Source organism: Aythya fuligula, chromosome 3, assembly GCF_009819795.1.
Source record: "Aythya fuligula isolate bAytFul2 chromosome 3, bAytFul2.pri, whole genome shotgun sequence".
In the NCBI taxonomy this organism is placed as follows: Eukaryota; Metazoa; Chordata; class Aves; order Anseriformes; family Anatidae; genus Aythya; species Aythya fuligula.
The window spans coordinates 112,912,674-112,940,029 of record NC_045561.1 but is presented as its reverse complement, the minus strand read 5'-3'; the positions used below and the strand labels follow the sequence as shown (position 1 = coordinate 112,940,029).

The 27,356-nt window shown below is 42.4% G+C and overlaps 2 protein-coding genes across 2 annotated transcripts; one reads left to right on the top strand and one right to left on the bottom strand.

Moving 5' to 3' along the window:
• The first annotated feature begins 414 nt into the window (after positions 1–414).
• On the top strand, positions 415–5,053 carry LOC116487206 (opsin-5-like). The gene is made up of 4 exons (XM_032183871.1): positions 415–487; positions 2,771–3,064; positions 3,662–3,993; positions 4,706–5,053. The coding sequence occupies exons 1-4, from the start codon at positions 415–417 to the stop codon at positions 5,051–5,053; spliced, it is 1,047 nt and encodes a 348-aa protein (XP_032039762.1).
• A 4,177-nt stretch (positions 5,054–9,230) lies between these two features.
• Positions 9,231–27,298, bottom strand: MMUT (methylmalonyl-CoA mutase). The gene is made up of 13 exons (XM_032185147.1): positions 27,236–27,298; positions 25,929–26,340; positions 23,415–23,782; positions 22,584–22,741; positions 20,988–21,159; positions 20,575–20,823; positions 19,445–19,556; positions 18,214–18,329; positions 17,714–17,829; positions 13,627–13,758; positions 11,261–11,408; positions 10,995–11,162; positions 9,231–9,680 (listed from the first exon to the last, which is right to left on the bottom strand). The coding sequence occupies exons 2-13, from the start codon at positions 26,305–26,307 to the stop codon at positions 9,552–9,554; spliced, it is 2,247 nt and encodes a 748-aa protein (XP_032041038.1). The 5' UTR covers positions 26,308–26,340; positions 27,236–27,298; the 3' UTR covers positions 9,231–9,551.
• Positions 27,299–27,356: the final 58 nt, after the last annotated feature.

Sequence of the window (27,356 nt, the reverse complement as noted above, 5' to 3'; positions counted from 1 at the left end):
AACAAAACTCCCAACCGTCCTTCAGCCTGGGTTTATTTCCCAGGGCTGCTGATGGTCGAGCAGCAATTGTTCCTGCTCAGCGATGCCCTGCGAGGGGATTCGCATTGTCAAGTTGCTTGACAAGGCAACCGAGTGAGAGGAGGGGCTGGCTGGGGAGATGCTCTGCCAGGCAGGCGGGACCATGGCAGGGGCTGTGCCCAGCCTTCACTCCATCTCCCCAGGGAAGGAGCCTTTCTCTCACTCCAGGCTTCTCCCCCGCAACACAGAAAGGGAGAGAGGAGGCAGCAGAAGGGTCCCTGCGCAGTGCCAGCACCCAACTGCCTGGTTTACTGCAGGCGAACCATGAGGAAAAGCCTCTTTGTTCCTACATCCACCTCCCCTGCCGTTTGAAGCCTCCACCTTGCAGAGGGGACCATGGAGGAGCACTACATTTCCAAACTCCACCCAGTAGTGGATTACGGAGCTGGGGTCTTTCTTCTGCTCATAGGTGAGTTCTGCCTTCATCGTTTGGGGGTGCTTCACGCCTCGGGATGGGCAGGACGGGGCTGCCCCCATCCATGCTGCGGTCAGCATGGGCTGCTCCGAGGGAAGCTGGAGGGAAATGATGGAAAATCTGTCCCCACATCTTCCCCTGCTTAGCGCCTGCCAGTTGGATCGAGCTCTCCTCTAAGCCTTGCAATCCCTTGTGATGCTGAAGACTTGCTGGCACAAGTTTGCCCCCACGGGTGGTCAAAATAAGGCACCTGCCCCTTACATTGGCATCTCAGCCTGGGAATGGAGGGATGGGGCTCCCAGCTTCTGAGATCAGGGAGAGCAACTCTGTTGTGACCCTTGTAGGGGGAGGCTTGGCATTATGCAGGAAGCACCTGGGTCGTGGTAGGATAAAGTGGCATAAAACAGCAAAGAGTTTCCAAATAGCGGAGCTATGTACCAGTCAGCCCCAGCATGGCTTTGGTTGAGCATTTTCCTTCTTGCCTGTTTGCTGCATGTGCCCAGGTGATGTGAGTGCTGTGGCTGTAGCTTTGGAGAGGAGCTGACTTGCTTTAGGCATGCAGTGCAACTGAATTGTGCCGAGATGTGAGCACCTGCCCCCCTTCAGCTTGTTTGAAAACTCTGCCTGGGATACATTTAAGAAAGACCAGCATATATTTTTTAATGTGAATTAACAGAAAGGCAGCAGTGCTGGCTTTAGGATTTCACACCTCACCCCTGCTCTTGCACACTTCTCCATGCACTGCCCTGCACTGTGCTGTCCCCTCCATTGTGCTGACAGCAGAGGGGAACTCGGTGTGAGACAAATTAATATCTCTAAAACAACAAAAGGGGGTTGTTTTACTCCAAGTCAGGGTGTCAGCTGCTTTCTTACAGAGAAGGAAATGTGTAGATGCAGCACAAGTAGGGGCTTGAAGCTTGCACCTGATGGTAGGAGGAAGGACGACTTCAACCCTCGTGCATAGTGCTTAGAGCTCTCGTGGGTGTGACCTGTGCTCATTTTCCTCCCAGAGGTGGGGATGTCCTTCCCACCACGCCACAGGTTGCTCTGCCAGCAAGTCCTTCCATGCTCAGCCACCGCGGGCATCCTGGGGCACCCTGGGGAATTCTGCAGGAGTAGCCAGAGGTGCCGAGTGAGCAATGGGGTTAGCAAGTAGATGAAGGAAGGAAGGAGTTTGGGTCTCAGATTGGTCCCTCTGTGCTGTTTAAGTCTTTCTTCTGATGTCTGTGCCCACTTGTGGATTTATGCTAATGCATTTATTCTGTTCTGCTGCATGCCCCTTGATTCATTCCTCTGTGGGCACTTCATTCGTGTGTTGTGTGTGAGCAAATGCAGCCTTCCTGCTTCTCCAGCTGCGAGGGAACACGCCAGAATCTGTTTCTGTTTCCTTATTTCACTTCTGACTTTAGAGGACACCTTCTCAGGAAAACTTTTGATCAAAGCAGAGCTCCATGCTATGCTCTCTTGAAGAAAAATGAGTTGTTTGCTGCGTGGACTTTTGACACAGTTGTCATGAATGCTTTGAAGCCCTGCGGCACATCTGAATAATGCATGTCCAACAGGTCCCTTTGCAAAGCAGCCTCTGGTCTGCCGCATGCCTCTGGCAAAACAATTTCTGTGCTTTGTCTCACTGCACCCCGAGACCATCAGAATAGTGAGGGAGTCCGAACTGCAGCTTGTAGGGATGCTCGGCTGCTTGGCCAGCACGTATGGATTAGTGAGGTGGCTCAGAGCCCCCAGCAGGATGGTGCTGGGACTCCTGTGGGAGATGGGCTGCAAAGAGGGAAAGTTTGGGAAAGTGGAGGGGACCGGACGGGAGGAGGGGACCAGTGAGAGTCCCACTGGCTGGAGTGCTTCCTTAGGAAGGAGAAGTAAGTAAATCTGAAGCCCTCTCTGCTGTAGCAGCTCCGCAGCAGAAACACAGCCTGGCTGGGAAGTGCCAGCCTGCCAGGGAGGCAGGAGCTGCAGCCTGAGGGTAGCTGAAGCATCACAGAGGATGCTGTGCTGAGGATGCCAAGCTGAGTACATCCTCACCTCCTCCAGCTGACTTTGCTGGGCTGATCTCAGAGAATGAGATTGCTTCAGCTCAAGAGCTGAAGTTTCATAGCAGGGCATAGCAGATAGACACCAGCGTGTTTTCAAAGCATCAGCACAACGCAGTGTTGGCTTGGAAGACACAGTCCCAGGCTAACTTGCATTGTTCATGTCTTTCGTACAGCCAGGCATTTCATGGGTGTGCTAACTGTGTGATATTGTGTGCTCATTTTGCCCTTTCAGCCATCCTGACCATCCTGGGAAACTCAGCCGTCCTCGCTACAGCAGCAAAGCGCTCCTCCCTCCTGAAGTCCCCAGAGCTGCTGACGGTCAACCTGGCAGTGGCAGATGTGGGGATGGCGATCAGCATGTACCCGCTGGCCATTGCATCCGCCTGGAACCACGCCTGGCTGGGAGGGGATGCGTCCTGCATGTATTACGCCCTGATGGGCTTCCTTTTCGGCGTCTGCAGCATGATGACGCTGTGTGCCATGGCCGTGATTCGCTTCCTTGTTACCAATTCCTCCAAAACGAACAGTGAGTAACCACGTCTCTGGTAACCTGCTTGTGAGGCGTGTGGGATGCAGTGTTCAGGGGGCACTTTGCTGAATATGGTGTGCAGCATCAGTCCAATATCTGTAGGAATAAGTCTCAACTTTTACTTCAGTTTCAAACCTCTAATGTCCCTAGAAGGATCTGATTGAATTCCCTGTTAAACAGTGAGGCTTTTCACCTCTCAGTAATACCAAATGCAACGACCTAAAGGTGGAGATCCCAAGTGTTTTACTGGACCAGGCTGTCTTATCTGCCTATTTGTCTGCAAGCAGGGGTACTGAAAGTTGAGAGGAAGGAGTGTTCTGGCATTCCTGGTTTGGGATCATGGTACATTTTGGGTCAGCTTGATCTTGTAAAGCTGCCTGACTTAGCAAACTTTAAATCAGCTCTGAGGGCTGCACTCGTGTCTCACCCAAAACATGGACTATGCCTGTTTGATTTCTTAAGAAAACCCACCAGGGAATTGTAGCAGCAGCCCAGGCAGATCTATAGTAAGCATCCTTCTGCTGGAAACCTCATGGCAAAACCAACATGGCTGAGGTGAGAACCGTATAGACTTATTCTTCCTTTTTCTTGCAGGTAACAAAATCACCAAGAACACTGTCCGCATCCTGATCGCTTTCATCTGGCTCTACTCCTTGCTCTGGGCCATTCTGCCCTTGGTAGGCTGGGGCTACTACGGCCCTGAGCCATTTGGCATCTCCTGTACAATAGCCTGGAGCAAATTCCACAACTCCTCCAACGGCTTCTCCTTCATCCTGAGCATGTTCCTCCTGTGCACAGTCCTGCCTGCACTGACCATCGTCGCCTGCTACTTGGGAATCGCCTGGAAGGTTCATAAGGCATACCAAGAGATCCAGAACATCGACAGGATCCCCAACGCAGCAAAACTGGAGAAGAAGCTGACACTGGTGAGTTATCCCAGTGATGAGAAGAGTCTGCAGTAATCAGGAACCTGCAGAGGCTCTGCTCACACCTGGTCTGCTCATAACCCTTCATTACACTTGTCTGGTGTTAGCGAAAAAGATGGAGATGTGGCTCCAGTCTTGCCCATGCACCATCAGTTCAGTGGCTTGATTCTTTAGACAGTTAGACCCATGATTTTTTTGGACACACAGATTTCCAGTCCTGCTGGAATAGCTGTTGGATCCATGCATGCTGCAGTTGGGGTGGAGGCCTTGTCCTGTCTTTCTAGCTATTTTTAATTGACTGAAAGGTTATTCAGAGTGAGGGCTGCATAGAAATTTCCTACGGAAACAGATTTTTTGTTTGTTTGATTTAATATATTATTTTTCAACAAGCACTTTGGTTGCTCATTTCCCATGGAAGAGCAAAATTGACTCCAGAGGCCAGTGAGTCGATAGGCTGTGCTTTCTGCTCGGGCTCCTTCCCCCACGACACACTGCTGGTAGAGTCAGGAAGTGAGAACAACTCCCTGCCAGGCAGAAATCCCACAGCGTGTATCTGCCAGGTGGGAATAAAGGAATATACACACTGCCCCATGTCACCTAGGCTCATGTCACAGCCGTTTCAGGTATTTCATCTGGGGCAGGCATGGTTTCTTCCACCCACCACATGCCTGGTTTGTACGAGCCAAGGGCTGAAGCCATGTTTCCCTTGCAGATGGCCGTGCTCATCTCGGTTGGGTTCCTGAGCTCATGGACACCATACGCAGCAGCCAGCTTCTGGTCCATCTTTAACTCCAGCGATTCCCTGCAGCCCATCGTCACCCTGCTGCCGTGCCTGTTTGCCAAATCTTCAACCGCCTACAACCCTTTCATCTACTACATCTTCAGCAAAACTTTCCGCCGCGAAATCAAACAGCTGCAGTGCTGCTGGGGCTGGCGGCTGCACTTCTTCAGCACCGACACCTCCGCTGAAAATCCTGTCTCGATGATGTGGAGCGGGAGGGACAACGTGCGTCTCTCTTCCACCGCAAAGGTGGAGAACCAGGGAGCTGCAGCTCACTGAAACGCCGCCGTGCTGCAGAACAGAGGCCAAGAGTTTGCTGCACTCGTGGGTGCAAATAAGAAGGAATGCAGAACGTGGGGTTGTCACTGGTTTATCTTATGTCAAATACTGAGGTTTGAGTATATATTTTTAAACAGCTCCCAATTACTATTTTTAAGGTACACAACAGCAACAAAAAGAAAATGCTATTTTTTCAAGAATTGCCACTCTAGAGGAAATAGATAGATTTAGGTACTAAACAAGACCATAATCAGCTCTGGTCGCACTTATTTTCAGGGAAACAGCTATAATTAAAAGAGGATTTATTATTTTCATATTTTTTTTCTCATACTTTTGACTGTTTAATGCAATCTATCCTGAAACTCTTGGCTCTGTCAGTAAAACAGCCATCACAGAAAACTCTAGGTTGAACACAAAGCGTTACCAAATAAATACAGCTGAGAATGTAGCTTTCCAGGAACGCAGGCAGAAAACCATACGGGTAGAAGAAATACAGCCAGGAAAAGATGATGAAGTGGTTGGTGTCATAATATCTTAGAGTGATCAACAGTCCCTTGCTCCCTTGGAGGTATATTTCAAATCCCAGACTCACTGAATGGTTTGGGTTGGAAGGGACCTTAAAGATCACCTAATTCCCTGCCATGGGTAGGGACATGTCCCACCAGACCAAGTTCCTCAGTTCCATTTTTGCAAGCTCAAAATATTCGAAATAGCCTTGGTCTGCAGAGGTTGGGTGGGAATGTGGCAGCCAGCAAAGATAGAGACCCTTCTGTACACCCCAAACAGCATGATGAGAGACGAAGGAATGTCTTAGCAAAGAGAATTGTGCACTTGGTAATGGCAGCCCAGCTGCTTGCTCGGCTGGCTGCATCTCCCTTTGCCATGAGTTTGGTGAAGGCAAAAAGTTAAATCAAAGGCAGATTTGACACAGAAACATTTTAAACAAGAAATTAAACAAGAAATTTTAATTCTTTTAAGCATGAATTTAAACAAGAAATTAAGAGTTCTTAAAAAGAGTTCTTAAAAGCTTCCACCGTGATCAAACCTTAATAATAAGTTTCATTTTATAAGCTTCAGTTAAGGCCAAGAACAGGATTAAAAAATAGGGTTAAGCATTTCCACAACTAAGTCGGGGGGTTGGAAACCTTAAGGAGATCGTGTTCCTCTGAACTCCTGCTACTGGCAGCGTTGCCAACTCTCATATATATTCTACTAAATTAAGCTAGGTTTATTTGTAAAAAGTTGTGAACAATTCCTAAACTGAAGTGACCTCCAGGGTGATGTTACCTCGTCCTGGGTTGTCACTCACATGCTCTGTAGGGAACGAGATTGTGCTCAGACTTGTGCTGCCAGCTCCTGCTGTTGCCATCGTGATGGGGCGAAGCATTCTCTGGGAAACAGCCACGTCCAACAGCCCGTGGTGGGACTGTGTAAGGAAAAAGAACAAGGGAGGAAGGATGTGGGGGTACACCAGTAACTGGGATGGGAGCATGTGAAAGCTGAAGCAAAATAACACGGAAGAGAAGAGGCAGGGGAGTGTTGTGCAAGTGAGCTGGGGGAGGGCTACGGCAGAAGGAATCACAAAAGGGACAGGAGTTAAAAAACAAAGAGGGTTTATAGGAGCGTGTTCAAGGGTGGAGAAACAGTGAACATGCTGGAAAGGGATTTGTTACAGTAAATGTTAATTATCAGCATTTTCTTTCAGCTAAAAATGTAATTTGTTAGGAAAAAATGAAACTGTACTTTAATTATTGTCTTCCACCTCAAAGTTTTGCTTTCACTTGCTCAGTTGCTTGTGTTTAAAATAAACAGCAAAGTGTGTATCCCCGGCTGGTAGCTGCAGATCTGTGAAAGGAACAATGGCCTGCACATTAATCATGTAACGAGATGTGAGCTGCCTCTGTGAAAAATTTGGGAGCAGAACAGGTCCTCGTCCACTTGCAAATGCTTTTAAAGTGTATGTGATGTGAACAACGTGCCCCTTCACACAGACAAAATCTTTGTAAAGCCAAACGATCTGTATATTGTTCAAGTATAATGCTTTAATAGCCTCATTAGTTATTTGTTTATGTACTTAGTTTTTTTTAGAAATCCTAGTCGAGGTATCATGGTTCAAATCTCTTTTTCCTTTTCTAGACTCAGTGAGAAGGAAATCGAAACATCCATTAGAGAGACGTTGTATTGCAGATAGCTTTATGTTAGAGAAAGAATTCAAAGAGCAGGGCTGCCCTTGGACCAGGGCACCAGGAAAGCAAGTACATTAAGCCCAGGGGATTTTTTTTTTTTTTTTCATAAGTCTCATGAAGTTAAATTACAGTCTAATCATAATTCTCATTTCATGGTATTTTCTACCCAGCCCTGGACTGTGCTGCCAAGTGATCTTGTACGACGCTGAAGCAGAATGCATGTGTTCACCCAGGAGCGAATCGGGGCCTCAATGCTTGCAATCACCAGTGCAGTCATCCCCTGATACAAACATTTAAGGTAAAAACCCACTCAGACACCAGGAATTATCTCACCAAACTGCAGAATTTTACAATGGGGACATCCACATCTCAGTCAGTTGTCACCTTTTACTGTAAAGGACAGTCAGGGAAAAGAAAAGCTAGTATAGATAGGATGTCTCCAGCCCATGCTCCTGTCCATATTTCTTGTCTTTGCAAAACAGAAACCACCTTATATATACAAAAAAAAAAAAAAAAAAAAAAAAAAGACTATTTTGAAACTTCCTAAAGGAAGTTAATTATGCAGCAACATGCTGCCATTTTGCTCATTCCTACTGGGAAGCTGAGCGTTTAGTCACAGTTCACTGTTATCATTTTGCCCTGAAATATGCCCCAAATACTCATTCTGAAATAAAATGTTTCAGTGTATTTACAGAATACCTACTTAATTCTGCACTAACCTATTTTTTCATTAATTTGAATACTGCTGCATTTTTAAAGCAGCTGAGTTGCTGAGTGAGTGCAGCGTGAGGTGGTAGTTGGTAACCATTCACCATCAGGAACGAGGGCTGACAACCTGACATTATCTTGTCAGCAGTGAGCACTGTGCTGCCCCAGCAGCAGGGAACATATGGGAAAAGCATGTTCCATCTTAGCTTGTCATCCCCCAAGAAATCTCTGCTTAGGCAGCGAACTGATGACTAACTCCAAGGGAACTCTGTTCACCTAAATATTTTCCTTCCTTAAAGGGCCTAATACTGCACATAAGGTAAGAAGACCGTTCCTTCCCTAGACTCAGAATTTTGTTTTCCAACCTTGATATGACACGAGACAATCAATGAATGTTACCAGCTCCTAATGTAGAGCTTTAAAGGGCCCTCCTGCCAGCATTAAAGGTTGGGCGTGATTCCGATTGAAGTTGGTGGGAATTTTTTATTGATCTCAAAGGGAACAAGATGCAGATTTTCATGATTGTTAGAGTGAAAAAAACAAACAAACAAAAAAACACAAAACAAACAAAACAAACAAACAAACAAAAAAAAACCACAAGGATTCTGTAAGGCAAACACAGGTAGATGACATACATTACCAAAGAGCAGAGAAACCTTCAGCCAGAAGAAATGAATGAAACCTGTACTTTCTGCACATCTTGGCTTGAACCACAACAGTCTTTCCTGGAGGGAATCAGATACCTATAAATAGCTGAGGATGAATCTCCATGGAATTTTAAAGCCTAAAGTCTGGTTTGGGATCAATACTTTTAACCTTAATTAGAAAGACAATGAGAACAGCAAATCAATTAACCTCTTTGTTTCTGAGCAGTGTGAGACCATGGGCACATGTGCCCCATTAAACAAGTTTGCGTTAAGTAAAGATCTCATCAATTGCAATCTCTGAAGTGAAGATACAGAGCTATTGATCTGATCTGCAATTTCCAGCCACATGCAGAAAATCTCCTTTTGAAAAAAAGTATGATGGTGTTGAACATTATATGAGTTATGGCCAGATACAGGGTTTGTCTTATTAAACAAACAACGAACTTAGAAAAAATATGGCTTATCTACTAATACATTTCTGAAGTGTGTTAAGTCAGATTAGCATTAACATCAAAGTGCTGCTTGATTCAATCACATCTCTTCTGAACTTTAGTGATTTTGCCTGAAGACTGCAATGCCTGCCAAATGCATGAGTCTAAAAATTCAAAAGAAGTTATCTGAATGCAAGAGACCAACCAAAGGGCTAGAACACGTATTTTATTTATCAATATATCAGGGAAAAATAAAAAGAAAAGAAAAACAAAACAAAAAAAATCCCCACCCACTGAACTTCATTAATTCTTTGAATTTGTAGTTCTAGAGATAAAACTATCTTGTGCGTAAATATATAAATAATCCTCAAACACAACAAGCAGAGAATTTACAACTTTCTTAGAAAGCACAAAACACCAGGCCAGAGGGCAGCGGAACCAAAGGTATGTGTCTGGCCATCCCTTGCTGATGATTACATTCTGTAAGTGATTAATATAAGGCTGGCTGAGGTGTGAGGTTTTGGCATTACACAGACTGCTGCCTCTTCTCCAGGCACTTCTCAATATCATCCAGCACTTGGACAGCTGCTTTTGGAATGCGGGTCCCCGGACCAAACACATTGGTAACGCCGGCTTCGTACAGGAAGTCATAATCCTGTCCAGAAAGAAATGTAAGATCCATAATTAACAGTGAAACACAAAATTGATCTTTACAGTTGCTGTGTGCTCTGTCCTGCACACTGGGCCTGAGAAAACACATGCATCAACCCCTGGAGAGAGGTAGCGCAGCATCATGGGAAATGACAAAAAAAAAATAGTTGGAGGAATAAAGAAATACTAAAAAACATCGACAGGAAAGGTCTTTTGTTTACTATCAGACTCATGTCAGATGCTTGAAAATATTCAGAAGTCACGTGGATGTGACCCAGAATAACCTCATGTAAATTTGATCTAACTTCTGATTTTGAAAATGCTGCTTTGAACAACAGCTTGGAACAGGAGAGTGCTAGTGTTCTTTTGCAATCAAAGGAACTCTGATTTTATGATTGTCTTGAAATTCAAAAAAAAAAAAAAAAAAGGGGAGGGAGAAGCAGTTATTTACTCTCTCGTGCTTTTCTATAGGATATTCTACACCTTTCCCAGCCACAGGCTAGTAGCATCCTATTAAGAGATACTGGACAAAACACAGTTTGTTGCTTAGAAAAACACTGTGAGCTTTGTTTGTTCATTTTAAATGTTTGTTCTTCCTGATCACTTACCTGATTGCCTGGAGAAAGAAGTCTGGGAAAAGGGAATAACAATAGATTTGTTTGCAAATATCTCTAGACAGAAGGTAACCCTAAAGGTGACACAACCAGGCACATTGTGGATGAACCACTGAAAATTTCAGGAGAAAGGCACGGATCTGCCTGCAAGGGAATCCCAACAACTATTCAACAGTTTAGAAGAAGCAGTTAAGGAGAGGGAACGAGAGGCAACACTAATCCTGATGACAGAAAACTGAGGACAGGCTAAACAGAGACTAAGATGTGTAGCCTATAGATGCTGGGACCAACCACGTTTCTTAGTTACTACCTGTGCCTCTTCAGAACTGTTACTGGTAGCCATAAATTCTATTCAGACAGGAGCTAGCCTTTACCAGTATTATACAAGATAATACTGGTAATCAAGAACAACTGAACATAAGGAACAGCTCCCTGAGGTTAGTCTTTTCATAACATGACTTTATTCCACACAATAAACAACGTAAGTTAAACCAGGACACGGTGTGCAGAAAAACAGACCAAAGAGACCTGACAGCACTCTGCGACCACCCTGCAGATCTGCACTGAGCCTGTCAATTGTGCATGGCAGCCTTCAGCACAGTAAATCACCTCTGACATTCAGAGAATATAATAAATAGCTAAAAACAGCTCAGACAGAATTAAGGCGGTCTCCTATTCTTGATGGAAGTAACATCGACAGATACCTGAGGTGGGATGACACCTCCGCATATGACAAGGATGTCTGGCCGGCCAAGGGCATCCAGTTCTTTGATGAGCTCAGGCACAAGAGTTTTGTGACCTGCTGCAAGTGTGCTCACCCCGACACAGTGCACGTCCGCATCGACTGCCTGCTGGGCCACTTCCCGAGGTGTCTGCATGGAAACAGGATTACATGACAATAGCCCCAGCCTGATTTTTCAGCAAGCACTAGAAAATCACTGTATTTGAAATACTGCTCAATCAGTCATACCTGAAAGAGAGGACCTATGTCCACGTCAAAGCCAATGTCTGCAAATCCTGTAGCAATAACTTTAGCTCCTCTGTCATGGCCATCTTGACCCATCTTTGCAACCAGTATACGAGGTCTGCGCCCTTCACGATCCATGAACTTGTTAACCCTGATTGAAAACATGTATTGTATCATTGCAAGTTGCTGAAATTCAATAGAAGCATTTCCACAAATTAAAAAAAAAAAGAAAAAGCCTAATTTCTTTACATCAAACCAAAGGATCTTCCAATTCATGGTTTGCTTATGTAGTCTGCACACTATTTTAATATTCATTTAATATTATATTTTAGTATTCATGTCATGCAATTACTAACCATTAACTATGTATTAACTATCCTGAACAATAAAACATTCTTTTTTGAGTAAAACCACTCTACTACTTTGCTGCTTTGCAATGGAAAAACACTGCATTCTCTGAGGATTTAATGAGTAGACTTACAACTAACTTAAACACAATTCTTAGATTTTAAGAATAATTATGACTGATTATTTCAAAAGCATGCACGGCACACAGGCTTGTGATGGGTCTTAGACATCCTGTGCACTGGCACATCACCATTTAAGAGGGCACAAGATTGTCCAGAAAAGGATTACCATGCTCCCCTTTCTGTGTGCCCCCTTTTGGTGGTAGTTCAGATTTCTGTTGAATTAAAGTGACCGTGTAAACACAGTCTCAGAGATTAATCTTTCATCTCGCTTCTCATTATCTGTGTACTGCCACCACGATCTGTTCCTGTGTGGGATGTTAAGACAACTGTTTTTTAGAAATATTACTAACATGAGTTTGTTAATATTGTACAGTTCTGAGCATTGTGTTAAGGATGGAGCTGCATGGACTCAGTGTGCCTGACCTAGCTGGGTTAATCACTGTAGGAATCCATTGGTTTAGTTTGGGGGAAGGAATGGCTCAAGATAGAGCATTTATCAGCACGGATTTAAATAGCCTCAGGAGATGCTGCCAGGACAACATGCATCATGTAAGAGCAATTAAAAAAAAAAAAAGAAAAACAAAAAACAACACTCTGACATCTTAAAAAGGAATTATATCAAGGTGGCTGAGGGAAGCAGACTGACTTCTACTTGATGATCTATAGGAGGAGTTTGGTCTGCCTTCTCTATTCCTAAGGACTGTTAAGAATATCACCAAAGTAGGTATCTGAATTGATTTGTTATGTCTTACAAAACCTTCTCTATTGTTTTCATTCCCATATTCTTGTTTTCTTATGTACCCACCCACATGCTCCCTTCCAACAAAACCAGCTCTTACGTGCTCCAAAGCCTGCCTGAGTAACATCATCTGAGGCACTCTAACCCAGGGCTTGAGTTAAGAGTGGGGCAAGAGTGAAAACCCACTTTTGAAGACCTGTGCAAATGTGACCTGTAGTAAAGTTTCATTACCATGTGCACAACCGGTTCACACGATCTCTGACACAGAGGCAGATATATAAAAAGGGAGCTGGATCTTGCTTCACAAGGCATCAGTTCAGTTCTGCTTCATATAAAAGCATAATTACAAACACTTAAATTCAAACTAAATATTTGAAATAAGAAAAGGTGGTGTCATCTCCCAGCACAACTACCTCCAAATTAGGCTAAACATCATCACTGCACAGCCATCAAGAAATTCCTTTTTAAGAGATTCTGTAAGATAAGCCCCAGCACTGCAGGGACTTATAAGCATTGATCCATGTTACACTGCCACCCACTATAGCAATTCAGCCTCTTCACCCAAGAAAGAGGACAGCTGCCAAAAGGCACCAATAGTCAGTGTTTTCACACATACTGCCATCCTCTGTTTTCTCCCTAGCGATATGAGTAAGTAACAACCGTAGGCTGAAGGCCATGTATGGATATCCAGACATATTTTAGCTTTACAGAGTTAGAGACAGTAAGAAAGAAGGTGCAGGAACAATTTATGTGATATTCAAAACCAGATTTTGCAAATAAGAATTGCTGGAAATATTTGTAGAGACTACTACTACATGGTTTTCAAAGAAATCAATCCAATGTATTGAGATCTCATGCAGTGTTTCTCAGATGCTTAATCCCAAAGCTGCCTATTTGAACAAAATCCTCAAAGTATAAAGCCAGCTCCATGGATTTTGTTTACAAGCAAATAGAATTAAATAAAGTTCTGACTCTTATTATGCTTATTTCGTCTCATCCTGATTACTTGCTTACAGGCCCGAGAACGCCCGTGCAGTGGTTGTTCTGTTCCCCATCTCAGGTGTTGGGGAATATTTTTTTAGGGCACAGTAAGCAGTAGCACATACACCTCATGGATTAAATGCAAGGCTACGTGAGGCTTCCTGGGAAGCTATTCTCACCTATTGATGGCATGAAGAATTTCATCACTCTCTCCAAACTCCTGGCGGTAAGCCCCGCTCACCATTCGGTCACTGGCTTTATGCTCTCCAAACACCTTCTTCATCGCATCTGTTATTTCTCCAACGGTGCACCTAGGACACGGAGTATTAATACTATCATGAGGCTTCTATGAGAATGGGATAAAGAAATCACTGGCAGCGACCCAACTATGTGCCTTGCTGCAGGAGCAAATTCAATTACACTTGTTTCCCCTGTGGTCCTACAACTCTGAACATCTGACTCATCCACTAATAGAACATGGGAGAGTATTTTTAAGAAAGCATGGTTCTGCTGATCTGAGAAGTGACTTTATATATGACAAGGCAACTGGGACTGTTGCACAGCAAAACATTTCAGTGAATCAAATTCTCTCAGCTGGGAAATTTTTAATGCTCAGATTGCATTATCTTGCACTTGGACTCAAACTCAAAATGTAAATCAAGAGAATAAAAAAGAAGAAAATACCCCAAAGTAGACTGCAACCTAACTTGTTTACTGGAATTTGTTTGTTTCGACCTTGCTGTTTATATTTTAAGTACTTACTGTTCTTCTTATCTGCTTCTGACATAGCTCTTTTATCCACTGAGATGCAGAGGAAGCTAGGAAAATCCATTTACATGCAAATTACAAGCTCTCTTTGCTACTGGAGACACTGTGTGTGTAGAAATAAACCACATTTTACTGCTGTAGCACAATTGCCAGAAGCACACCAGGTTGTGCTGCCTTCTCATACAAAAAGAAGTAAGTCTCTGTTTCAAAGCATTTAAAAATCTTGTGCTTAATGGACTCCACCTTTCTGTGTAAAATCCATCATGCAGACTTGAACCAAAAAGACAGTGCTGTGATCCAAAAGAGCCCACACCTAAATACTAAGAAGAGGAATCTACTTGGAAGGGAAAAACAAGTTATCTGTGGAGAAGGAGCAGTTCACCTAGTGGTCCCATCACACCAAGCTTCTTCTGGTATGAAATTAACTGGGATTTAATATTGTATAATGATTTTATGGTATGCCACTAAGTGCCTGATGAAACGTTACATCAATATATTCAGTAGAACTATTTTAGCTTATATTTGAATAGAAAAAGTTTAAAGAATTTGTACAAAATACAAGTATGATTTGCTGCAAACTTTGTCAAAGTGAAAGGAAGACAGATAGCACCCTTACAATACATTTTGAAAGTATGCTTACAGATACAGAGACCAAATCCTATCCATTTGGCTACTGCTAAACACTTTTCAAACCCATGAAATTCACATTTTTTTCCTGTCGTCTTACATTTCGCTATAAGCTACTCTTAGGTGAAATTAGTTTAAGCATCCCCCAAATCTTTTAATACAAAATGCTCAAAGGACATTTGTACAAGATGCAGCTTCTTGTCCACAAACATTTATAAAAGGATGGCCAACGGAATTGTACTCAGTACCTACTGGAAATGCAAACAGCAGAAGGAATCCTATCTGATTCCTACCCTGCTCACTTCCAATATAACAGATGGATTTCTGCTGTATTAACAGAATGATTCAGTACATTTCAGTGAGGTGTTTTACCTTCTGTGACTGCCCAGTTGTTTTGCTTTTTTACTCATGTGTTGTATACTCAAACTGAACCATAGTTAACATGAGCCAGCAATGCACTCTTGCAGCCCAGAAAGCCAACTGTACCTGGGCTGAATCAAAAGCAGCAAGGCCAGAAGGCTGTGGGAGGAGAAGGTATTGGTGCCCCATCCCTGGAACTGCTCAAGGCCAGGTTGGATGGGGCTTTGAGCAACCTGGTCTGGTGAGAGGTGTCCCTGCCTATGGCAGCAGGGTTGGAATAAAATGATCTTTAAGGTCTCTTCCAACCCAAACTAATTTGTGAGTCTATGATTCGACAACCTCTAACTAATATAAAATGGTAGAAATAGCAGAAATTCTGTCTTGAGCATAAAAGTGAGATCTGCAATGCACATGCTTGAAGGTGTCCTCTCTTATCTCTACTACACTACATGGTTGATGTGCTTTGTCTAGAAGAGAGCGTCATGCTGGAACACACATTTTTTACTCATGTTATTAACACATGCTTGATCCATTTTTTTTGCCATCCCTTCCCCCTGACCTTCTGGAATTTTCTTTTGAAAGTTCTCCTGCTTTTATCCACTTTCCTCCTCAGCACAACAAGGAGTTTATATCTGGATTCAAGGTTCTTAGCTGAGAAAAACAACCAATGCAAAGTAACATCAAATTAATATTATCTGGAAGGCTGTGTGTGAATACTGCCTTCAAATTTATTAATTTGCCAACAAATATTTTAAAAAAAAATTAGTTCTTAGTCCTGCTGCATCAGAGAGTGCCATCTATGTATCCACAGTGGGACAGCTGTCAGCTGCCAGCAATACAGCTTCTCTTCTTAACATGATTAAAATCACATTTTTAATGACGATGACATTTTTCTTTAATCAGCTATCAGCTAATCATAACATCAGACAAGTTCTTTACAATCTGGATAAACAAAAGCCTTCCTGGTTCTGTTTACCTTCACAGCAATATTTTATTCTAGATACGACTGTTATCATCTCAGTATATTAAAAACAGTGTAATTCTTATTATTAACTTACAGTTATTTCAATGCACGCTGATAAAACCCTACTAAACAATTATGCAAACCAGAGAGAGCAGAAGTCACTGTGCCTTTATTTTATAAATTTGTGTTTCCATATGACTGTCACTCAGTTGTCTTGTGTGGAATGACACTTTGTTCACACCCTTTGTTTTGACGGTTCTCAGGTAATTTACAACCTAATCTATGGTTTTAAGTCAATCTAGCATTTTGAAGTACAGACCAAAAGTTAGCTATAAAATCTTGTTTTATTTTTTATTAGCCTGTTTCTACATAAACTGCTGTCTGTGTCCTATGAACTTCTGTACTTCAGCTGCAGAGGCTGGCTACACAAATATCAGAAAGTCAATGACCATAATGCGCCTGTTAAGACTGTCACCTTCCGTTTGCTGAGTCTCACATTACTGCCACCCCCTCTGTGCATTTCACAAGCAATGAGAGGTAGCAGTGTGTAATCAGGTGACAAAGCACTATGAGGACACAGACTGCGCAGACCAAGCAGCAGCATTACAGGCACTTCATGCCTTTGTCCACCTTTGTCTACTACTTGTCAAGGATGAATGTGCTCACCTGAAAATCTTTTCCCATGTTGCCCTTAATAGAAGGGCTTCTTGTAAATGCACAGGTAGACATTCTGCTAGCAGTGTTGTGACAAGCTCTCCATGGGACAAAATGTATTCAAAATATGCCTGTTAGCATTCCAGAAAAAGGAATGAAGAAATTTGAGAAGTCACAGTAAAAAACAGGAGCGCATCACAATAAGAAGTGGATTTGGCTTGTTCATTTCTGCAGCATTTAGTTAATTAACGAACAGACAGATACGGCATATTCTAGGCACCGATCCTGACTTTGAGGTAGGAACGAGAAGAGTCTTAAAAGCACCTTAGGTGAAAAAAATACACATTCCCACTGGACTCTAAAAGATGTCTTGCTGTTCTACTTAAGAGCATCTTTTACATCTTTGCCTGACTAAGGAAACTTATTTCTCAATCAAAAAATGTTTTCACACCAAGCTCTGGTGCAAGGAAGGATGAAGCAACAGACTATATGAAGACTGCACATATCCATTTTCACATCTCAGACACTTCTCAAGCTCCCTGACCTATGAAACTGCAGGGTGCCTGAGAAACCTAGTTACTTGCTGAAACTGCTAAGAGTCTGAGCCTTAAACAACACAAGGTGCGCGAACAACATCATTTCTGAAGAGATATTTTGTATCCCTATTATTCTTTATGAGAAATTAAAGCATAACTTTAAAAGAGTGTAAAATATAATTGTCTGTCTTACAATATCAAACTGCAGCCATCATTTACTTACTGACAAAAAAAACAACAAAACAGAACATCTTGAGAGACTAACTTTGCTGACACCATAGCCAAGAAGAGTTGAAAGATGAAAACGATCAATCACTTTTTACACAGCAGTTGGATATTCACCCTCACTCCCAGTACCTTGAACGCGCTGCTTCCACTGCAAGAGCCAGTAAATTGCCTTCACCTGTAGCTGCACACTGTGTTAGAGCAGCAAGACATCGCTGGGCTGCTGCTGGATCTCTGCTAGCCTTCACCTAAAGTGCAGAAGAAAAATACTCAGTCTGAGTAAGAAGCATTACGTGTTTTTAAACCAAAACTGCATAGCTATTTTCTATCTTAGTTTTAGAAAATGTCAAGTTCTCAATTTTAAAAGGTTAATTATATACTCATTATCTGAAAGACAGGGATTAAAACCCAATGAACAAAACATTTTTGTTTGAATTTTAATGCTTTTTTTCTTGGAGTTTTCCAGCAGCCTGCACTGAATTTAACAAACAGAAATCCAGCTTCCCCAGTAAACATCACCGTGTCCTCAGATATTTGAGGGTCACGTTTTCAGGAAGCCACCTTTCTGTGACATTTACTCAGGTTCTGCCTGCACTTATAACAACTCTAATATTTAAGAAGGTAGTTCCCACCTTATTAATCTTCTCGATCTGCTTGCTACGGACTGAAGAATTATCAATAGCCAGAACTTCAACTGTCTCCTCTTTTTCTAGCTGATGCTTGTTTACTCCAACAATTACTTCAGACCCTGTTTGCAGTGGAAACACCAGAAACTTAGAATACATTTGCAAACTACTACGAAAGGACACCATAATTATACAAAAAGAAATTTTTGAGCAATATAATGCAGTGCTTTACTTTATATACTTCAAATACTTAAATAAATGATAAGAAGGACTTAAGTCTATTTTCCCTGTTTTATAAGAGATGGTTAAATGCATGAACAGTCAGTGAATAGTGGGCAGATAAAGAATTTGAAATAGAATATTTATCTTACAAACTCACTTAGTAGTGACTCACTAATATTTATCAGCTATTTTTCTCTTTTTAAGATTATGTAACTGAATTTTACAGAATTAAGCAAAGATACTGGTCTCCTACACTGCTCTACATTTACTTTTCTTATTTCAGCAGGCAAATAAGAAAGTGAAGTTCCTACTTAAAATTACTCCATGTGAATAAAAATTAAATTATTGTGTTCAAAAAGTGAATTTTAGTTTTCAGCCCATATGGACTTAACTATCATTTTATTTGGAGTGTTTGATAACATTACTACACTCTCACTCTTGCATATTTTTATCATACATATACAAATGTATATTTGCGTATATTTATACATATACACACTTTCACATACACTTATTATATGTGCATACTTATAATCACAAACAAAAAACTGTATCTTCCTCTAATACAAGATGACTGGGTTTTCCAGTCTTTAGGAGAAACGGACACTTCTTGAGCAAAATGAAGGATTTGGCCAGATACAGTCCATGCTGCCATCTGCTGGAGATCAGAGTTTTAAATTCAGGAGCCACAGTTTAAAAATACTATCTCAAAAATAAAGCAATCAACTATGGCAGGCCCAAGATACTCTGTTAAAACAGTGTTTATAGTGCTTTGTCTAATCTGGTCTTTGACACATCAAGCAAGATTGTTTTTATATGGATACCAATTTCATACATACTGATATCTCCAGAAGCTCTCACTGACGTACAATTAAAAACTTCCCGTTTTATCACTCGCAATCTGCTATTCCTAAACTAAGAAGAAAACAAATGAAACCAAATGCATGTAAAAAAAATAATTAGAAAAAGGTATTCTGCTGGGAGTTTCCCCTTGTTTCATCACCCTGCTCCCTACCAGAGTCAATCCTGGCTTGTCTTCGGGCTGCACACTCTTCAATACGAAGTTTGGGAATTCCCTCAGCAACAGCTTTGGCCATTCCACCCATTTCTTCAATCTCCTCAATGAGCTGAGAAATGCAGAGGATTGCGAAGAACAAAGTATTAGCAAGGTTCTCAAAATGAGCTTTGCACTAATACTACCATTCAAATTCTTACAACATTTAAATATACAGTCTTGTGCACTTAGAAGTGTTTCCTCTCTCTCTGCATCTCAGACTACAGGTTTCGGTATACGAGGTCCTTTTCTGCAGAGCTGCTTTCCAGCTGGGTGCTTCCAGCATATCCTGGTGCCTGGAGTTGTTCCTTCCCAGGTACAGGACTCCTCCTTCTTGAACTTGATGAGATTCTTGCCAGCCCATCCCTCCAGCCTGTCCAGGTCCCTCTGAATGGCAACACAGCCCTCTGGTGAGGCAGCCACTCCCACTCAGTTTCATATCATCCCTGAATTGTCTGAGGGTGTGCTCTATGCCCTCATCCAAATTATTAATGAAGATATAATAACTGACCCCTGGGGTACTCCATCCGTTACCGGCCTCCAAGTGGACTTTGTACCATTGCCCACTACCCTCATGGTCTGCCTGTTTAGCCAGTTTTCATCTAGCCCATACTACAACAGGTTCTCAATGAGGCTCTTACAGAGGACAGCATCAAAGGCCTTTATAGTTTGGCTATAAAACTTCACTTGCAATAACCCCTAGTTTTAAGGTTTCAAACAGACAACCATAGGCACGAGTAGGCATGTACCTAGGTAGGCTGGACTGACTCCTTTCACTTTTGAAGCCCCTTTTTTTCCTTACACGTGAAACAGAGATCCCATGATGTCTTTAGACTTGATCATTTGATTTTTTTTCTACACTGGGACATTTTCTTTCTGAATGTAGTCTGCCAAAAGGCTCAAGTCTCTCTCTAAACATTGTATTTTTAAAAAGTTCATTATTAAAAAAAAACAAAATAAATTACTGAAGCATAAGTGTAAGAATTCCCTTTCCAGAAGCTACCAACATATCAAAGAGTACCTTAAAACATCTCTCAAAACGCTTATACCTAAAATTTTCCCACAAAACACAAAAGGTCATGCAAACTGACCTTTAAAGCAGCTTCATAGACATCATCGGTGAGGCACTCCATGAGGTAAGATCCCCCCCAGGGGTCCGCCACTTTAGGAATCCCTGACTCCTCCTGTATTATGATCTGCGTATTCCGAGCAATGCGAGCACTCTTCACCGTAGGCAAACCCAAAGCTTCATCAAAGGAATTTGTATGCAAGGACTGTGTACCCCCAAACACCGCAGCCATTGCTTCAATGGTAGTACGAATAACGTTGTTAAAGGGATCCTGGAAGGAAAAGAAAAGCTCTGAAGGACAAAGCTTCTGCTACAGGACTGAGGCATATCAGTCGTGCATATACTACTGCAAAGAAAATGAATTAATTAACTAAGATAAGGCACAGAAGTTAAACATATTTTAATCAGGAAACAGTTGAGAGTCCCACTTCTAACCTGCTCAGTGAGTGACCAGCCTGAAGTTTGACAATGAGCTCTCAACAGAAGAGATTTGGGATCTTTGGGCTTAAACATTTTCTCTACCAAGTGAGCCCACAGCCTCCTCCCAGCTCGTAGCTTAGCTATTTCCATATAGAAATTCATGCCAATTCCCCAGAAGAAGGAAAGTCTGTAATAAGAGAGCACAAACAGGATAAAACTTTAATAAAACAAAGGTTTTTAGATCGGTTTAAAGGACAAGTCCTACAGCAAGGTCTCTGATTAATTTACTTTTACAGATATAACCTCAACATAGGATGTCGGGAATGTTCCTGGGCACTGATGCCACTTGCTACAGAATGACACACATCTATGCCAATAAACTGTCCTGGTTAGCCTGGAGAAGACTGATATGTGATCTTACCAATTTATACAAATATCTTAAGGGAGGGTGTCAAGAGGATGGGGCCAGACTCCTTTCAGTGGTGCCCAGAGCAGGACAAGAGGCAACGGGCAGTGCCTCTTGCTAGTGCCACTGGTTGCTGGACCTGCTAAAATGTCCACAGGGATTGTTTGGGGGAACCCTAAGTGAAGCAGTGCTCCAGCAGGTCATCAATACAGACGATGATGCTCTAGTTTTCAGGAATTCTCCTGGACAAAATTTTCTTGTGTAGCTATCACTCACAAACTAGAAGAAGTCACTGCAGATTATAAGTAAACTTCCACCCTTCTGACAATTTTAATCCAAATTCAACATCAGTTCAATACTGGATAGCATATCACGGAACACGCCAATTGATCTACTTTTTTATAAATACCTTCTAAGATTTATAAAAGCAAATATGCTTAGTAAAAGCCCATAAAACTAAATATACAAAAAATGCACTGAATTAGCAACTGGAACAATTTGCCAAAGGCTCTCACAGTCTCTGTCACCAGAAAGTCTGTCAACAATGCTGAATGTTTTTCTAAATGATCCTCTTTAGTTTTGTCACAAATCTTGGAAACAGAGCTTAATTCAACTGTCTCCTACAGTTTGACTGTGCAACAGGCTGCAGGAACCACATCTGTTTCTTAGACTCCCTGTATATTTAGGCAATGTGTAAATCAGAAAGACTAGACACTGAAATTGTGATTCTGTTTGGTTTGGCAGTAATTAAACAATGATACAATGTCTTGGTGAAAACAAAACGACACTTTTAGGAAACAGACAATTGTAAATTCTTTGTAAATACCTTAACTTTTCCTTTGCTAAACATGTATTTTTTCAAGTATTTCAAAGTAATGCTAGCTAACAAAAGACAATAGCATTGCAAGAGCCCGTGATACATTCTCCAGTCCTAAAGCTACAACTGTATTGGCAGTGCTTGGGCTTCTGAACGAATTTGTTCAGTTTGTTAGCACAGACGTAGTCTGGAGGCTGTTGTGGACCAGACAGTTGTTTTGATTGTTTGTTTGTTTGTTTGCTGCAAAGTTTAAATGGTAGCAAAATGTATTTGCAATAACAGCACTGCCACTATTGACTGAGAATGTAGAAATACTGAAGAACATTTAATGTTAAAGTAGGACTTTTACCAAAAACGAGTTTTGTACTTGTAAGTTTGTTTAGCTCACCGTGGTGCAAATTCATCAATGGTGAGGCCAGCTTTAAGTCCAGTTCTGCAGTACTCCAAGCCATCTGCTATAGTATAAGCTAATTCCAGAATGGCATCCGCTCCTGCCTCTTGCATGTGGTATCCACTGATTGAAATGGAATTAAATTTTGGCATATACTGCAAAAATAAAAGACAACAGCGTATGAAAGCAGAAGGGAGGGGAGAATCAGATAATTGTGCTATCAACACCCAGAAATAATTCATTATTTGTAGATTGCAAATACAGCACACTATATGGTGTTTTCAGATGTTTATTTCACATGCTTTTACCTTTTTTCATTATTTATTGTGTTTAAGCGATCATTCATCATGATCATTCTTTCTCAATGTGTCCCACTCTTCAGTGAAAATGCAACTAAGAAAACAATTTGTACTACTGAACTTTGGTACTTCAGGACTTTACTCTTTTCATTACTTTCTTCTCATGCTTCATTTCACAGCAGAAGTCCTTCAAGATTTCTTACCTCCTTGCTCCCACTTACAGCTGCATAATGCTTCTTAACAACGTGGCTTCTCATTCTCTATGCCACCAACAGCCTCTCTACTCCTTGCCTCTATGATTCTTGCCATGCTTTCAGACTGAGTCTTAATCTGGCTCTGATTTAAATTTACTTAATCCCAAAATTTACGCTGTAAGTGATTTGGGACCTTGTCTTAAGTTGTACTTGTCTGCTTCCACAACCGCATCCTTCTCTACAACAGGCCTGCCTGTCTTCTGTGTTGCTCTGCACAGTCCCTCATACATAGGTAATGAGGTATAATAAAGTAAATACACTTGAACAACTAATACCTTTGAGGTGTACTGGAAGATGTCCGCAATAATCCGCATGGATGGTTCTGGGGGGAAGATGTAGGTATTCCGGACCATGAACTCCTTCAGTATGTCATTCTGGATCGTCCCTGTCAGCTTGGCCTGAGGCACTCCCTGCTCCTCTCCGGTCACAATGAACGTGGCCAACACAGGAATGACTGCTCCATTCATTGTCATAGAAACAGACATTTTCTCTAAAGGAATTCCATCAAAAAGGATTTTGGTGTCTTCCACTGTATCAATGGCAACTCCAGCCATTCCAACATCCCCTCGAACTCGTGGATTATCTGAATCATAACCACGATGGGTGGCTAAGTCAAAAGCAACAGACAATCCCTGTTGGCCAGCTAAATGCAAGAAAAAACAAACAAACAAACAAACAAACAAACAAAACCACAGAAAAACAGAGATTCAGAAGTGTTAAACAGTTGAATTAGAACTGAATCTAATTTTATTAATTTTGTTTTGCATCATCCAGCTTTGTACAATAAGCCCATTTTTAATGTTCAGCACTGCTCCCTGCCCAAACTTGTCCAAGGTCATCTAATCTATGGTAAATTTAAACTTCCAATGAAAAAGCTTTTAACTGACAAAAAAATATTGTAATCCTTCCAGCTCAGCCACATAATCAATTCGCTGTGCTTAACAAACTACTGAGTAAAATTTTATCCACAAATTAGATATGTGCATATACAATTAGCATCAGGGCTTACACCCAGAAGTATTACTGGGTGGAAACAAGCAGTAGCTGGAAACAAAAACGTGATACACCATGTCCCATTAACTTCTTATCATAAATCAAACACATGCACACTGATTGTTTCCATGGCTCTTCCGACATATGCAGATTATTCCTGATGAGAAGTGATGCATTATTAAATCTGTAGCAATTATTTATATGAAGAACTGGACGGTTAGAGCTCTTTGGCAGACTTGTTGCTGCAACCTGAGAGCAGTGCTTGGGACTACAAATCCCAGACATTCATCCCCTGATCAACATCACTGCTCCTGAACAAACTGTATCTAATCCCTTTGCAAATCAGCTTATCATCATCATCAGAACTCTTAATGGTCAGATCCCAGCCACCACTGTTCCTCTAAAAAACTAGGTGTTAGCTCTGAAGCACTGTGACAACAATTTTAATTTGTCTATCTCAATGTTGAAACAAGCAAAACAAATTTCATCTGTTGTGGGAACTGATCATTAATTGTATTTCAGCACTGCTCTAATTAAAGAGTGATTTAAATTGAATTATTAAAAATGCTTTACAAAAACCTAGGTTAGATTCAGAATCAATGCTAACAAATTCAATATTAATACAACTATTAACACAAGAATAGAGTTAAAATTACAATGTCGAAACTCAGATGACGATGAAAAATTCCGGCAGCAAGCATTTTGGAGGAACAAAGTGAGCAGTGTTACCAGTTGGCCCAAGCCTTAAAACTGCCTCCCCAGCAACTTTCAGCAGTAAGGCAGAGTGTATTCACAACGGTCTCTTGCGAAATGTTTGTTTGCAAACCTCTAATACCCTGGATTCGTGTTTCCCTAATTCACTGAGACTTTTACAAATGCAAAGATTCAACACTTGCAAGAATACCGCAGCAGCTAGTACTGCTTCATGTTAGCCAACCAAAATATGGCAAAAGGTAAAAATTTCCCCCCAAATCACCCTCCCAGCCTTCAACAGTGACATTTTGCATAAGAAAAACTGTGAAGTCGGATGTAAAAGCATCGCAGATCTATTACTTGGAATGCAAATGTCAGTGGTCTGTTCTTCTGACTGGGAAGGTTGGAACTAGCTTCAAAAAGCAGCATAGCTGGTGTAAAACAAATGTGTCAGTCTAACAAGATTAACTTTTCAGTGGTGCTTTTGCAGTACTCAGAAGTACATTATGGTGACACTGGCTATTACTTAAACAGATTGCTGCAAATCACAATACCCTGCAGAAATATTGGGGAAACTGCTCTCAAATAATGAAGGTACCAATAGTTTTGGAAGCTGACTTTCCTAGTATACCATGAATGACACCATTCATATGTATTTGCATGAGTTCGTTAAAAGCTTACAAAATGAGATGGAAACCCAAAATGTCAGAATGCTTTAATCTCAGAAATAACTAAGTGACAAATTTCAGCAGATTTGTTCTCTACGGTATTCAATTATGGTCAAAAAACGAGAGCAAAGTGCTCCTTGATCTCTACTGTTTGGACCCTGGGATGCAGCCAAATTCTGTCTCTGACAGCGTCAAGGCAAAACTAAAGATAGCATTTAACACATTCATCTTTCCAGCTCAGTAGTAAATCAAAGAAAGGAGAGTTTCAGAAGTGATCCTATTTATGGCTATTAAAGAAACACAGTGCCACTGGGAAGAGACAATCAGAAATCAAACCCCACCAGGCTGCATAATCGCATTTTCCATATAATTTGACACGTGACTGGTTCCAGTTGCTTTGCATGGCAGAGTGGCCTCCCACATGAGCTCTCTTACCTTTAATATTGTCCTTGTAGAACTTGTTGCTCTCCTCCACCGTACTGAAGCCAGCATACTGGCGGATGGTCCACGGCCTGTACGTGTACATGGTGGGGTACGGCCCTCGCGTGAAAGGTTTCACCCCCGGCAGCTCCTCGGGGAGATCTTTCGTGTCCCTTTTGGAGTACAAGGGCTTGATGTCGATCCCCTCTGGGGTACGCCAGATTAAATCCTTTGGGTTCTTGCCTTTCAGCTGCTTCTCAGCAAGGGCAGCCCACTCGGGGTGCAGCGGCTGCCTGTGCAGCGACCGCCACGTGAGCCTGCAGGCTGGAAGCTGCACCGAGCAAATACAGCGGCAGGGCCGCAGGCGCAGGAAAGCATCCTTCGCTCTCAGCATCTTTGCTCTAGTGGTTGGCCAGCACGGTGCAAGCTGAATGGATTAAAAAGAAATATTTTACATTACCATATAGATCTGAGATAGGAGAAGTCAGCTTGAAAGTTTAAGTTTGTTAAAGCCAAAATAATTACTCAGGAGAAAAGAGAAGTGTATTGACTTGCTGATTTGACAGACGCCCTCTCCCCTTGTCTTTCAACCAAATAATACATAAAAGCTCATGAAAAATCCTACATTTTTCTCTAGCAAGGAAATATATTCCAACTCATCTACAGCCACAGATGAATTGTGCACCTTATTTCAGTCCCTAAGCTGCACCACCATTAATCAGTGAAAGTCAGTGCAGTGCACACAGAGTCTCCTGTCTCCTCACCTTCCTACCACCTGTCTCTGATCTATGAATTCCTTAAGGTCAAACAGGAGCCCCCAACACCAAACAGGAACTCTGAAATGAGGGCACTGTCAGCAAATTGCTGACATTTCAGAAGGTTTCAGAAAGGTGGTTTGGGCTGGATGAAAATCAGGGCTACGCTGGGAAAGAAACAAAGCAATAAAACCTGCTGTGCGAGAACACAGGAATAACAGAAATTGCAGAGCTCACCCCATCATGCGTGACACTGAGATGGGGGATAAATCCCCCCAAGCTGTAAGATCCTCTGCTTCAGCCCCATGTCCCCCATCCCTACACTTTTCAAGCCAAGCCAAAACCTCCACAGCTTGGCTCCGGGGCCCAGCCACCTCCTCTTTGCCTCATCACAACCCCTGGAAACCCTTGACTATCTCCAGAGAAGGAGACTCCGCTCAGCCCTCCCAGTCCCCCCCCCCAAAGCCCCTCCAAAGCCCTCCCAGCCCCCCCAAAGCCCTCCCCTCACCCCTCCTCGGTGCCCAGCAGGGACCTCAGGCCCACCACGAGGCGTCCCCGGGCACTCACGGCGCTGCTCGGGGCGGGACGGGTCCCGGGGCGGTGCCGACCCCCGCGCTCCCCTCAGCACCCCTCAGGCCCCCGGCCGGTGCCCACACGCGCACTGCGCATGCGCCTCACCCGCCCCTTC